This window comes from Lynx canadensis, chromosome E1 (genome assembly GCF_007474595.2).
Source record: "Lynx canadensis isolate LIC74 chromosome E1, mLynCan4.pri.v2, whole genome shotgun sequence".
Taxonomy (NCBI): domain Eukaryota; kingdom Metazoa; phylum Chordata; class Mammalia; order Carnivora; family Felidae; genus Lynx; species Lynx canadensis.
The window spans coordinates 1,678,761-1,693,212 of NC_044316.2; the positions used below are offsets into that span (position 1 = coordinate 1,678,761).

The 14,452-nt window shown below is 59.1% G+C and overlaps 1 protein-coding gene across 11 annotated transcripts in view; it reads right to left on the reverse strand.

The window, feature by feature from the left end:
• MINK1 (misshapen like kinase 1) overlaps positions 1-14,452 on the reverse strand; it is a 43,219-nt gene that overhangs the window by 9,623 nt on the left and 19,144 nt on the right. For 10 of the 11 annotated variants that reach the window (XM_030297063.1, XM_030297067.1, XM_030297062.1 and 7 more), the window contains exons 2-11: positions 6,107-6,172; positions 4,588-4,644; positions 4,381-4,506; positions 2,621-2,731; positions 2,161-2,251; positions 1,626-1,756; positions 1,345-1,399; positions 1,162-1,240; positions 521-696; positions 123-192 (exon numbers count right to left, since the gene is read on the reverse strand). In XM_030297063.1, the coding sequence (XP_030152923.1) occupies positions 123-192; positions 521-696; positions 1,162-1,240; positions 1,345-1,399; positions 1,626-1,756; positions 2,161-2,251; positions 2,621-2,731; positions 4,381-4,506; positions 4,588-4,644; positions 6,107-6,172 (962 nt within the window). Of the gene's footprint in view, positions 1-122; positions 193-520; positions 697-1,161; positions 1,241-1,344; positions 1,400-1,625; positions 1,757-2,160; positions 2,252-2,620; positions 2,732-3,764; positions 3,967-4,380; positions 4,507-4,587; positions 4,645-6,106; positions 6,173-14,452 lie in introns of those variants that run through there. The other variant, XM_030297071.1, reaches the window with a different exon arrangement.

Here is a 14,452-nt window from a genome sequence, read left to right on the forward strand (position 1 = left end):
CGCCCCTTCCACACTCAGGGCTGTCCCACGGCCTCTGCCTCTCTGGCCCACCACCCCACACCAAGGGTCCCCACGCCGGGGGCACTGCTGCCCTCCGACGGGGGTGGGGGGTGGTGGCCCACCTCGGCTCCCCCTCCTCTCCATGGCTGTCGTCTTCCTCCTCGCTGCCACTGTACTCATACTCCGTCTCCTCTGCAGGGGGAGGTCACCGCTGTTTCTTTAGCCAGCGTCCCAGATCCCACCCAGGTCTAGGGAAACCTTCGATGGGGATGACCAACACCTGCCGTGTGGAGCTTGGGCCCAGACCCCGCCGGGGGCGGGACGCGGCAGACCGCACGCGCGCACTTACGCGCGCGCTTCTGCAAGGATGTAAAAGGGTGGCCCTAGCAGTCGAAGAAGAAAAACCCCACCGGCACTGGAAGTTTGGGAAGGCGGTCTCTGCGGGAAGGAGGAGCCAGGTGGGGGTGCGTCCTGAGACCCGAGACCCAACACTCGGTGCCTCTCTCGCTCGCCCACTGACCCTTCTCGCCTCGCTTCTTGCGGGAGCGGTCGATGTGGTCCTTGAGCTGGATGCGGACCTGGCGCTCTGTGGGCTGGTCACGGATGAAGGGGAACTTGAGCAGCTGTTCCGTGGGTGGGCGGCTCAGGTAGGTTTTGATGAGACACGTGTCGATGAAGTCGATGAACTTCTTAGACCTGGAAATGAAGGGTGCTCACACTGGGAGGGCCCTCTTGGCAGGGGGAGATCACAAGCAGAAGAGGGAAATCCCTCATCCAAAAGCCCCCTCGATTTCTCCTGTCTTATCCACGTCCCGACCCTGGGCCCTGGCCCTGCCCCTCTGTGGTGCAGACCCACACCTGGACACAGGGGATAAGGTGGCAGGGGACACAGCAGGGGACACGGTGGGTAAGGCTAAGTGAGGGATGCAGGGAGTAAAAGTAGTGGAGGACACAGGGGATAAGGTGGTGGGGGCGCAGGGGGGTAAGGCGAGTGGAGGATGCAGGGGGCAAGGCTAGCAGAGGACACAGGATAAGGCAGCAGGGGACGCAGGGGTAAGGCTAGTTGGGGATGCTGAGGGTAAGGAGGTGCTGGGTGGAGGTGGTGGTGGGGCTTTGTCCAGAGGCCCTCCTTCCCTGACACGCAAACCCCCAGAGACCTACCATTTCTTGGACTTGAGTCTGGGGGGTGGGTTCCGTGGGATGAGGAAGAGGGCTCGCATGGGGTGCATGTCACACAGAGCTGGCACACGGGAGGAACACCATCAGTCCCTCACGCAGCCATGCCAAGAGCTGGAAGGAGCCCTTCCTACCACCCCTCCCTGCGCTCCCAGACGCCACACTTACGGGGGGCTCCCTCTGCCATCTCGATGGCTGTGATTCCTAGAGACCAGATGTCACTCTACAGAGGGACAGAAGAAGGGACAGGAGCATGTTCCAGACAAGCCTCTTCAGGGCCACGTCTGGGTCCCCACCCCTTCCCCAGGCCAGTCTCCAGCCTGCCCACCCCTCACCACCCACATACCATTACAGCTCGTGTTGTCACCCTGACCGACTTTTGGTCTCCCTACCACCCCCTCTCGCTTCCTGCCCTTGGCAGTCTCCGTGCACCCCACTCTGCTCTGTACCCTGTAATCGTAGGTGGCATCAGGGTTCTCGTCACAGGCGATGACCTCCGGGGCCATCCAGTAGGGGGTTCCGATGAAAGTGTTCCGCCTGCCCACAGTTCGGTCCAGCTGGGCACTCACCCCAAAATCCACTGGGAAGACATGGAGGGCGGGGTCACGAAGGAAGGCCATGCCTGCTCCCCTTGCCCTGGGCCGTGTGCGCCCCAGGGCACCCAGACGTTCTCTGGCCCTTCCGCCCCATCAACGTCTCGTCTCGAAGAGCCTGACCTAATCTCCGTGTTGTGGCAAGACACCCACGTGAAAAGGCCAAGGGACAGGCAGGAGGGGCTGGGATCCCCCGTCTCCCCAGGGGACCTACACAGCACCTGTGACATATGGGTGGCGGGGCCTCTCGGGGGAGATGAGGAAGGGCAGGAGAGAGACTCCCAGCCTGCAGGTGGTTAGACCTGAGCCATCGGAGGAAACAGAGGGGCCTCCCCTTCTGTCCTGGAGGTCTGTCCCGGGGCCCCATTCGCCTCAGGAGGGAGCGACCTACCCAGCTTGACCTCGGCGTTCTCCGTCAGCAGCACATTCTGCCCCTTGATGTCTCGATGGATCACCTTGTGAGCGTGGAGATGGGCTAGGCCCTGGGGCGGGACAGTGGGGAGGTGAGCCTCGGTGCCGGAGGACGTGTACGGAGAGCCAAGGAGCGGGGCAGGCACCAGCATGCACAGGGCCGGGTGGAAGGCGCAGCCCCCGCCACCCTGGAGCCCAAGCGCAGGCTGGGTTTTCACGGGGAGCGTCCTCAGGGTGGCGGCCCCCGAGGGTCCCTGGCAGCCGCAGGGCCACTGGCAAAGGGGCAGGCTTGTCCCCCCGGCCGCCTGAGATCACGCCAAAGCTGGGGCCCTGTCCATCCCTGCCCCCCTCGGCCACCGCTGCTTGGAAAGGATGCCACTGCGGGGCCTCCCGTGCAGGGAAGGCCCGGGTGTGGGCAGAAGTGCCAGCTGGGGCCTCACCCGGAGGATCTCCCTGCAGATGTAGGCGATACAGTCCTCCTTCAGGGCGTTCCCTTTTGTGTTCTTCACCAGGTCTGTCACGGAGCCAGCGCCGCAGAACTCCATCACCAGCTACGGCCCAGGAGTGCCGGAGGGAAAAGCATCGGTCAGGCAAGGCGTCCCCCTGCCGGCCTCCCGGGGGGAGGACCCCAGGGCCCCAGCCGATGTGAGCCGCAGAGCAGGGGTATGAGACTGCTCACAGAGGCCACAGGCTCCCCGAGGTTAGGAGAGGAAAAGGCAACACCGGGGGAAAGACAGGCCGGGCAGGGTGGAGGGAGACAGGCTGGGTCCCAAGTAGGAGCCCAAGGAACCGGGGACGCGTCACACAAAATGACGCGCACGTGCATGTTTTCCTTGAGGAGCGCCCAATGTTTGCACCAGGCCCCCGCCGGGACCCATAAGCCCCAAACTAGAACTCCCTGGCGCAGAGGTTGGCAACCTTGGCCACGGAGCTGATAATTTACATTTTTAAATGGTTAAAAAAAAAATCGAAAAAGGAAGCATACAAAATTCAAAGTTTAGCATCCTAAATAAAGGCTTCTGGGAATACAGCGACATTCCTGTTCCCATTCGTTTATGCACTGCCTGTGGCTGCTTTCCCGGTTCAGCGGCCAGGCTGAGTGGCTGGGACAGAGACTGTATGATGCGCAGAGCCCCAAACATCTACTCTCCGGCCCTTCACAGAAAGTCGGCCACAGCCTGACCCGGAGACAAGCAAGGGGCTAAGGACCAGCGATTCTCCAGGTCCGCCAGAGACGAAGCAGTGCGGGGGGTCCGCCAGAGAGCTGCAGGGGGAAACCTGGTGAGACTCCAGCACAGAGGCAGGGGCCAAATCGGTCCCCTGGGGACTCGGACGCCTGTTCAAGTGCTTCCCTGCACGTTTTCCAAAAGCCACGTGCAGCGCAGGAGGAGGCTGGTCGGACATATACACGTGCAAGTGCGAGAAAGGTCACTCGCGTGCCTAGCGCCCGGGCCTGGACCTCGCCCTCTACCAAGCTCAGGGGAGCGGGCTGGGAGGGGGAAGGACAGCGTCCATCGCGCCCGGAAGGGAGCGCCCAGCCCAGCGCCCCCAGTCCTCCGTGACGTCACAGGAAGTGTTGCTCACCTCGCTCTGTGTGCACAGTCTGTGTGAGTGTCTCTAAAAAGACTAAGTGCCTTGGAAGCAGGGACCGTGACTCGCGTCTCTCCGTGCAGGGTACACAGAAGGTGCTCAATAAGTACTTGTCTGGCAACTGGTGGGAGGGGGGACCTAGCACCAGCTTTAAGCTCCCCACGGCCGCCACCAGGCTCCCTGGCGCTCTCCCCTAGGGGCCGGGCTGGGCAGCAGAAAGGGTGAGGCCGGGAAGAGGCCCGGGCTGGGGAGGGCAACGACTCTCAGGGATGTTCTGGGCCAGGAGGGAACACGGGGGAGGCCCGAAGGGGCCACAGCAAGCTCCGGGTGGATTAATCACCCAGGAGGGCCTGTGCACCGCCAGGAGGGCCTGAACTGCTGGAAGCACAGGCGTCTGGGGCTGCTGCTCTCGCGGGGGGCGGGGTACCAGGGCAGGGCGGACGGGCGCACCTGCTCTCCCAGCCCCTGCTTGTTGCCACCCAGTAAGCACGTGCTGCACACAGGGCGCGGTGCCGGTCTGGACAGAAGTGTGGGCAAACCCCAGGACGCTGCCCCCCAGACACGCAGTGGACGAGAGGCGGCAACAGGCGAGGCACCACGCGCATCTCACCCAGAGCTGGTCGTCGTTTCCGGGGGGGCTCTTCTTTATGAAGGCCCCGTAGTAGGTGGCGATGTTGCGGTGGTGAGAGTACTTCTTTAGCATGTTGATCTCCTGCTTGATCTCCTCCTCCTCATCCTGTAAGTGGGAGGGGGTCAGCCCGCGAGCCCCCAGCCCTTCCCTGCGCCCCCACTCTCCCTGGGCCCCCACCGCCCCTACCTCCGTGACGTCCATGACCTTGATGGCAGCCAGCTGCCCAGTCTTGACGTGCCGACCCTGCGGGACAGAGAGCCAGGAGTGGAGGGTGTGGGTCTACGTCCAGGGAGGGCTGGATTCTGGGAGAGGCCACACCTTTTGGCTGTTTTCTGTCTTAGGCAGTGTCCCTGTGGTACCGGACCCCTTCACTTACGGGTCGGCCCCAGGGGCAGACAGGGCTCCGAGGACAAAAAGCGCTACGCTGGGTAGAGATCCAGGGTCTCCCGCCTACAACAGCTGAGGGAGGAGAGTGGGATTCACCTACGCTTTGCTGTGGCCTCCCCGGCGTGGATTTGCCACAGTCTGAAGGATAGAGCAGTGAGTCAGAGATCCTCTCCTCCCTGGGAGGGGGCTGGAGGGGGCTGGAGGGGGCTGAACGAGGGCTCTGCCTCTCTGGCAACTTCTATGCAGGACAAAAGCACCTGGTTTCCCACCCCGCCCCCTCTGCCTAGGAAGCCTTCCCCAGAATCTCCCCTACTCTGTTTTTAGTAGTACTGACAGGGAAGAATAAAGACAGAGCTGAGATTGGAGGGAATCTCGGGGAAACAGAGAAGACTGGCTGACGTGCGTCGATGCCCCATCACCAGCGCGAGTGGGAAAGTAACTTCTAGAGCGCGTCCCTGCCATTCCCCCTTCCCCCAGCCTTCTGACGTTCCTAGCAGAAGCCCTGGACGGGAAGGTCCAAGCCCTCCCAGGGAAGGGCAGGGTCGGGGGAGGCAGCCCCTTGTGGGGACGGACATGGGTATGGCCAGCCCGTGGATTATCTTTATCCTCAGCAGTCATTTGAGACCCCAAGCCCAGAGAGGCAGTAGAGAACAGAGCTACTCTTGCCATGGCAACGACCAGGCAAGAGATGGGTGACCCGGGGATGCCTTTTCCCCAAAGCTTACAGGGTGGTCCCCGTGACCCCTGCGACACGGGGACGTGTGAACGGGCTCAGCTCCGTGGCGGGGCCTGTGCCCTCGGGGCCTCCAGCTCTGGGGCAGCACCCTCCCTGGACTCATCTGCCGGGTGGGCAGTCCCCCCCTCCAAGGGTGCCGCCAGGCTAACGCTACAAGCAGCCGGTGGGGAGATGCTACTTTGTGTGGGGGAGAGGGGTGGCGGCTTCGGGAGCTCAGGCACACCACTTCTGCCCAGGAGGCCCCGGAGCTCCACCAACTGCAAGGCCGGGGGTCTCCCTGCGGCCTTGGGAGCAGCCAACCTACAGCCTCGCTCTCCGAGTCCCCAGGGGAGCGCCCCGGCCCGCGTCCCTGCCCACACCCACCCGGTACCAGGCCTGCTCCCGCAGCACCCAGCACGTCTGCGCTCGCCACACAGGCCAGCGAAAACAGCCCCCCTCCTGGGCTTCCCTCCCCCATCATTGTTGCCCTCTCTCCCCGCGCCCCCTCCCCCCCACCCAGATCCCCAGACCTACGGTCCACTTCTGTCACCCTCCCAGAAGGGCCCCGCGGACGATGGGCACCCTCCCACACGTGAGTCTCACCTTGTACACCTGCCCGTAAGTTCCATTGCCCACAACCTCCACCAGTTCAAAGATTCCAGCGGGGTCCTGCAGGGAGGGGGACGAGAGGGGGGGAGGAGGAAGCGTCAGGGCCTCAGGACAGGACTACGGCCAGGGCGGGGAAGAGGGATCCAGTGGGGAGAGGGCACCCCGGTGTCCTACGAAGGGCCTCAGGGGAACCCCGAAGGCCAGCTGCGCTTTTCCTGGGCTGGTTCAGAGTTCACGTTCTGGAGGAAAAGTCAGAAGAAGGCGAGGGAAAATGGACGCTGGGGACCAGGTGGCTTTCCAGACGTGCTCCTGACTTCACGCTCAGTGACGTGCTGAGTCTGTGGCCTCACGTGCGAAGCGGGGGCGCCCGAGGACGCGGCCCTGGAGCTGGGGTCAATCTGAAGTGAGGCGACGCCCATAAAGAGCCTGAGCCCCTGCCTGGCACGGAGCACGTGTGCAATGGGAGTTAATCGGCACTGTTATTTCATTTTGTAGAGGCAGGGACGGGGAAAGCCAGCGGGGGGCCGGATTCGAGAGCCTCCCTCCTGGGTCCCTGTCCCTCTTCTTCCCGGTCCTGAGACCCAGGGCTTCTGGGCCGGGGCTGGGGGCACTCTCGGGGAGAGCAGGGGACAGCGAGAGGGCCTCCGGGAGGGGCGGTGGGGACGCGGCACTCTCAGTCCCCGCTTTCCGGAGCCAGCGGTGCCAGGAGAGGCACGGGGCTCAGACAAAGCCTCCACAGAGGCTCACGGCCCGCGGGACCGCAGCTGCTGGGCGGCCACCCGCACCCCCGCCGGCGGGACTCGATTCGGAGCGGGAGGCTGGGCGCGCCAGCCCGAGGGGCCCCACACGCGGGGAGGACGTCACGAGAAGAGCCGGGCCGGGGCCTCTGTGCCGACAACCTGAAAAGGATACGACCCGAAACTCCTTTCGCCCCGACTCTGAAAACCAAGCTAGGATTTCTGGAAAACCAAACGCAAGAGCCCCTCACCCTGGGTCCACTGCCATCAGCAGGGAGACACCAGCCCGAGGCCTCCGCAGAGCATCCACACCGACCTCCCTGGTCACAGCGTGCGCCACCGTGTCCCGGAGCCGGAAGAAAGGGAAGCAGCGAGCCCAGCCCGGGGCCGACGGCACATCCCGACCGCTCGGGTCGTCCGCGGGGCAGGGCTGCCCCTCCTCTCGGGGCCGCGCTGACCGGCCCGGGATGTCGTGGCTCTGTGTGGCCGAAACCAAAACCACACCAACAAGGCAACCTTGACCGGGTCTCAGACAAACAGCGGGCCCACAGGAGAGGGACAAGCTGTCACCGTGGGGGGACCAGCGCCAGGTCTGTCTGAACCGAGACGTGCGAGGAGACCGGGCCCTGTTCTCTCGAGCGCCCGCAGCTCCACGCTCGGGGAGGGGGCCCCGCAGCCCCCAGGACGGGCTCACCCGCGCTGGCACCTCCGACCTCTGCCTGTGGGCAGGTCCCCGCTTCCGACACGGACGGAGACAGCAAGAGGGGTGCTCCTCAGCCAATGGGAAGCACGATGCCCCCACGAGTCCGACCACTGCACCGCGAGCACCTCAAACCGGCACAGACAGATCTCATCTCGGACCCCGACCCGCCTCCTCCTCACGGGTGTGGGAGACACAGGAGTATGAAAGCCATCCTTGAGGTCAGACACAGTGTCCGGGTTTGCGGTTCCAAGCCCGTTTCCTGACCCACAAACCAGGACGGCCGCACCTGCTGGGAAGGGTCGTTCCGAGAATCAGGTCGAGACCAGGCATGTGACACGCAGTCACGGTGCCCGACAGCTTGCACGGAACATGCTCGGGAGGCTGTCCCTTCTCCGCCTGTCAACAGCGGCACCGTTTTCCACACCGGTCACCCTGTCCTTCCTCCCCTCCTCTCAGTCCCGCCCCGGCCCCGGGCTCCTGCCTCCCGGTCCCCTCCAGCTCCCGGAACAGAGTCCCGACACCTCCACGCCGGTTGCGTTGCCCCCATCGGTAGCCAGCCGGTGGATAATTTCCGAGGCTGGGTCTGTGCCCGCCCTGGGCCGGGCTGGGCCCTGAGCAGGGAGGTCTGTAAGGCAGCTGTCCCTTGCTTCTCCCACCTGTTAAACGTTTACCGAGCACAGATAATCCAGGGTGGCGACCCCCCAGCGGACACAACGGGAGCCCGACACACAAGAAGCACGCAGGGTCCCCGACGGACCCGCAGTCGACAAGCCGAGTGCCCCGAGGCAGCGGTGCGGATTTTATGCCAGAAGAACGCTGTGGGCTGTCCAGGCTTCGAGAAGCTTCCGGAGGAGAGGAGGCTCCCGCAGAGCAACCTTCCAGGAGGACGCGGGCACTGACCGGTTCGGGGCGTCGGACTGGGAAAAGGTCCCTCTCACAGCCTCAGGGACAGCCATCAGTCAGGCCTGGCACGTCCCACAGGCTCCTGGAGGAGAGCACACTGGGTGGAGTGGACAGGAAGGAGGAACAGAGGAGCTGAGGCTGGCCTCTGAGGAACAGTTGTGCATCCCCATGGGGATAGCAGGACAGCCTGGGGGAAGCACGCCTGGGGGGAGCACCGGCAACATCTGTGTGGCCAGAGGGGCTGCGGGTGAGGGACAGCGGAGCCCAGGGGCACAGCAGCCCCTGGGGAAGCCCGACCAAGAGGAAGGGATCAGGTGACAGGCAGCAGGGCAGACAAATGGTTGTGGAAACAGGAAGGCGTCTCATGACCGCGGAGGAAGAAGACAGAGAGACAGGGGACCGATGAGGCGCGCTGGATGGGTCTCCTGGGGCCCGTGAGGGCGTGTGTGTCCGTCTACGTCCCACCCTGTGTAGACGGCACGCCCCACGGGCTTACAGCGGTAACGCGGCACAAGTCTGGCTTCTCCCCGACGCGCACACACCCGAGGATTCAGAAGGCCCAGTTCAAATGGGATTCCTGCACTGACCTGGCCTCACACGCGGGCCCTTGGAACCTGCCTTGTCCGTGTGCTCAGTCACTCTCTTCGCTGGGGATCCGGAGGACCCTCCGGGGGAGGTGCTCTGCTCCTGGGGAGCACCAGCCAGTCCCGGCCCCCACACGCAGGCCCAGCCCCGTGACGACACTGCTGGAGGCCTCCTCCAGCTCTTCCTCTCGGTGCTCACACTCAGGGTGGGGGCCCGGATAGGGAGGAGAAGCTGGGGAAGAGAGGCCTACACAGGATGTCCGCGGTGCGGGCTCTCAAACCTCACGGTCAGGAGAATCACTCGGGAACGGACTCCTAGCATCTGGCTCCAGGGGCTCTGGTTTAGCGCACAGGCCCGGGGGGAGGAGCAGAATCTATACATTTAATAGATGCCTGCCCCCCCCCGCCCCTCCCGGCGGTTCTAACACACTCCGAGAAGCTGCACCTCAGGGAGGTACTGGCAGGGGATGGGGTGTGGGGTCCCCGGTAGCAGTAGGTCTGCGTGACCTCGGGCGGCAGTGCGGGCAGCATCTCTGTGCCACGAACTGATGAACGACTGCCCTCCCGTGATGGCCCCTCAGCCCCTCCGTCCTCACACCAGCCCTGCCTACAAATGACCTTTTCCTGTCAGCCAAGCCAAATCCCGCTGTTTTCAGGAAGTCCTCCCTGAAAGTCTTCCCAAGCTATCCCACCCATGAATTCCGACTTCGATGTCACGGCGGAGACGGTGAGATTTAAGTTTCTCAAGAACAGGACTAAGCGGACGTGCATTTTTAAAAAATAATCTGAGAGTAAGACGAGGTTGTCAACTCTTGCCATTTCTATTCAATGTTACACTGGTGGTTCTAGCCAGGGTGATTAGGAAAGAAGAAATAAAAGGCATCCAGGTTGGAAAAGAAGAAGGGAAACTGTCTCTCTGTGCAGATGACATAATCAAGGGTGCAGAAAATTCTAAGGAATCTACTAAAAATCTATTAGAACTAATCAATGAACTCAGCTGTATCCAATGAATACAGCAGGATGTAAGACTAATAAACAAAAACCAACTGTATTTCTATGTACTACAACGAATAACCCAAAAATGAAATTAAGAAATCAACTCCAGGGGCGCCTGGGTGGCGCAGTCGGTTAAGCGTCCGACTTCAGCCAGGTCACGATCTCGCGGTCCGTGAGTTCGAGCCCCGCGTCGGGCTCTGGGCTGATGGCTCAGAGCCTGGAGCCTGTTTCCGATTCTGTGTCTCCCTCTCTCTCTCTGCCTCTCCCCCGTTCATGCTCTGTCTCTCTCTGTCCCAAAAATAAAATAAACGTTGAAAAAAAAATTAAAAAAAAAAAAAAAAGAAGTCAACTCCATTCATACTAGCATCCAGAAGGATACATTTAGCCAAAGTGTCAGACACATGCACTGAAAACTATAAACATTGTTGCAATAAGTTAAAGGCTTATGTAAACAGAAAGATGTCCCATGTTCACGGATCAGGATGCTTAATATTGTTAGTATCTATAATTTTTTTTTTTTCAACGTTTATTTATTTTTGGGACAGAGAGAGACAGAGCATGAACGGGGGAGGGGCAGAGAGAGAGGGAGACACAGAATCGGAAACAGGCTCCAGGCTCCGAGCCATCAGCCCAGAGCCCGATGCGGGGCTCGAACTCACGGACCGCGAGATCGTGACCTGGCTGAAGTCGGACGCTTAACCGACTGCGCCACCCAGGCGCCCCTGTTAGTATCTATAGATTCGATGCACTTCTATCAAAATTCCAGCGGGCATTTTTGCAGAAACTGACCAGCTTATCCTAAAAATCCTATGGAAATGCAAGGGATCCAGAAGACACAAACAATCTTGAAAAAGAACAAAGTTGGAAGACTCACACTTTCCAATTTCAAAACTGACTACATACATAGGCACAGTGATAAAGACAGTGTGGTACTGGCATAACGAGGGACATATAGATCAATGGACTGGAACTAAAGAATCCAAAAATTAACTCTTGAGTTTGTGGTCAATTGATTTTCAACAAGAGTACCAAGTCACTCCACAGTCTTTTCAACAAATGATGCTGGGGCAACTGAGTGTCCACATGCAAAAGAATGACACTGGATCCCTACCTCATACCATAGACAAATGTTAACGTGAAATGAATCACAGACCTAAAAATATAAGAGCTAAAACCATAGAAATCTTTTTTTTCCCCTGCCCTCTAACACCACAGAAACCTTAAAAGAGAACGCAGGAGTAAATTTTTATGACCTTGGATCAGGCAATGGTTTCTTACAAATGACACCAAAAGCATAAACAACAACAAAGACCATAAATTGGATTTCCTCAAAATTTAAAACTTTTGAGCTTCAAAGGACACCAACAAGAAAGTGAAAAGACAACCCACATAATGAGACAAAACATTGTAAATTATGTATCAGATGGCCACCTAGGTGGCTCAGTTGGCTAAGCATCTGACTTCGGCTCAGGTCATGATCTCATGGTTCATGAGTTTGAGCCCCAGCTCAGAGCCTGGAGCCTCCTTCGGATTCTGTCTCCCCCGCTGTGCCCCTCCCCGACTTGTGCACGCACACACGCGCCCACTCTCTCTCCCTCTCTCAGAAATAATACATGAATCAGCTTCAAATAAATGAATGAATAAATGAAAAAATAAATATCGGATAAGGGACTTGTATCCAGAATACAAAAAGGACTCCTTAAGAATAAAATAATAAGGGGGCGCCTGGGTGGCGCAGTCGGTTAAGCGTCCGACTTCAGCCAGGTCACGATCTCGCGGTCCGTGAGTTCGAGCCCCGCGTCAGGCTCTGGGCTGATGGCTCGGAGCCTGGAGCCTGTTTCCGATTCTGTGTCTCCCTCTCTCTCTGCCCCTCCCCCGTTCATGCTCTGTCTCTCTCTGTCCCAAAAATAAATAAGCGTTGAAAAAAAAATTTTTTTTTAAAAGAATAAAATAATAAAAAGACAACCCAATTAAAAAGTAGGCAAAGGAGGGCACCTGGGTGGCTCAAACGTCCGACTCTGGCTCAGGTCACGATCTCACGGTTCGTGGGTTCGAGCCCCGTGTCGGGCTCTGTGCTGACAGCTCGGAGCCTGGAGCCTGCTTCAGATTCTCACTCTCTGTCCCTCCCCTGCTCACACACACACACGCGCGCACACACACTCTCTCTCTGTCAAAAATAAATAAAAGATTAAAAGTTAAAAAAAAAAAAAAGCGGGCAAAGGATCTGAATAGACATTTCTCCAAGGATCTACAGTGTGGCCAATAAGCACCTCAACAGATGTTCAGCATCATTAGCCACACACGGCCACTGACGGGCTAACTCAAAAGGACGGACAACGACACGCACTGGCGAGGATGTGGAGAACTTGGAGCCCTGGTGGGAAAGTAAAATGGTGCAGCTACTTTGGGAAACAGTTTGGCAGTTCCGCAAAATGTAAGACAGAAAGTTCCCACATGACTCAGCAAGAGACGTCCCAGAGAACGGAAAACATACGTACACACAGGAATCTGTACACGTAGCGTTCACACGAGCGTTATTCTCAGCAGCCGAGAAGCGGCAATAACCCAATGTCCATCAGCTGGTGAACGGATAAATACCCGTGCAACAGAATATTATTTGGCAACGGAAAGGTACGAAACGACCCACACCACAATGTGGACGACCCCTGAAAACACGCTAAGTGGAAGAAGCCGGTCGCAAGGCCCCGTGTTGAATGGCTCCATTTCTGTGCAATGTCAATGGCAGGCAAATCCGTAGGGGCAGAAAGTAGTGGCGGCTTCCGGGAGCAGGGGAATGGCGGCGACTCCCAGCGGGCACGGGATCTTACTTGGGGCTGATGACAACGCTCTGACATTGGACTGTGGCGACAGCAAGTCTGTGAAGCCACCGTCGTCTACTTTACAGAACCCTGTGCTATGTGAGCTCTAGTATCGACAAAGCCGGGGTGCCCGGCTGGCTCAGGCAGAAGAACGTGGGGCTCTAGGTCTCAGGGTCGTGAGTCTGAGCCCCACGTTGGGCACAGAGATTACTTCATAAAAACAAAACACAATTTAAAAAAAAATCTGATGAGCATGTCCCACGGCACTCAATAGACTGTTTTGATCGGGGACGGTTTCCACACGAAGAAAGCAACCCTACAAACGTGGGAGGGGGCCCTCAAAGTGCTCTTGGTCTGGTAACACATACGAAGTCCTGAGCCAAGCACAGAAAATGATAAAATCTACGTGATTCAGAGTTAGGGAACTCGGTTCCCGTTTTTGGCTCTGCTGCTAAGAGGCTGTGTGTCTGGGGGTAAGTCACTTAAGCTCTCTGAGGTCACGGTCAACAAGAGAACATTCCGGCTCACTCTCTACGGTTCTAAATGCTCAAGTCCACTCCCCACAAAGCTGTCAACCTAATGGCTATGTCATCACTTCCTCCCCGTGCGCCAGGGTCCATGCTGGGCTCAGGAATGCAGCGGTGAATGAAATGAGGTGGTCTTTGCCACAAGGTTGCTGACAGTCTGAGGGGGGAGGCAAACACTTTAATTATAAGCGAGGGGCTTATCTGTGCCACAGACACATCAGGGCACTAGGACAACACCCTTCCCAAGTCCAGGAATTCAGGGAGGGGATCTAGTGAGGACGGCAGGGTCTAAGAGCCCTCCGGTGCTCTCCTACGGGCAGGGGACGCTATCACCTGTCCCCTCCGTGTGGCCCTTACCCGTCCCGCCTACATGTCTGTCTCAGACACCTGTCTTGCGGCCCACTCTTCCCACAGCCCTTTAACAATTAAGTAGCTGGCAACCTGGCATCTTCGTTCTTCCTGGCGCTGCTGAGGGCTCCAGAAGTACAGGGTCACGACAGACGTGGAGGAAGGTGCTGGTGGCTCGCTCGAGTCACAGGTGAAGGGGGTTTGGAACAAGTGCGTTTCCTGCCCGGAGTCGAGTACAGCCAGAAAGTGGCAGAGCCAAGCTCTGCCCTAAAAACTTTGGACTCCGAGGCCTGCGTTGCCCTGCTCAAAGCTCCTTTGCCTAAGGGACCATGTTTCCAACCATTTGGTCTCATTTCTTTGCTCTTTAAAGCTTTAAGTAATACCTACACCCAACATGGGGTTCCAACTGACGACCCTGAGATCAAGAGTCACACGTTCCCCACCAGCTGGGCCGGCCAGGTACCCCCCGATTTGGTTCCTTCCTTCCCCGAGTCACAGCTCCTGGCCCTCAGCTGGGTTCCCGACCCAAGGTAGGCAGTCCAAAGCCACAGAGAAAAGACACGCTGGGGCGGACCTCCCACACCAGCCGTTCCCCGACTAGGACCCAGAGGGAAGACGCCAGACGGCACACGGAGTCAGGGCTGGAGAAGCCGTGAGCAGGTCAGACGCAGGAACGCGGAGGCTGTTAGTGGGAGGAGGGCCCCCGAGAACAGGGCAGGGTGG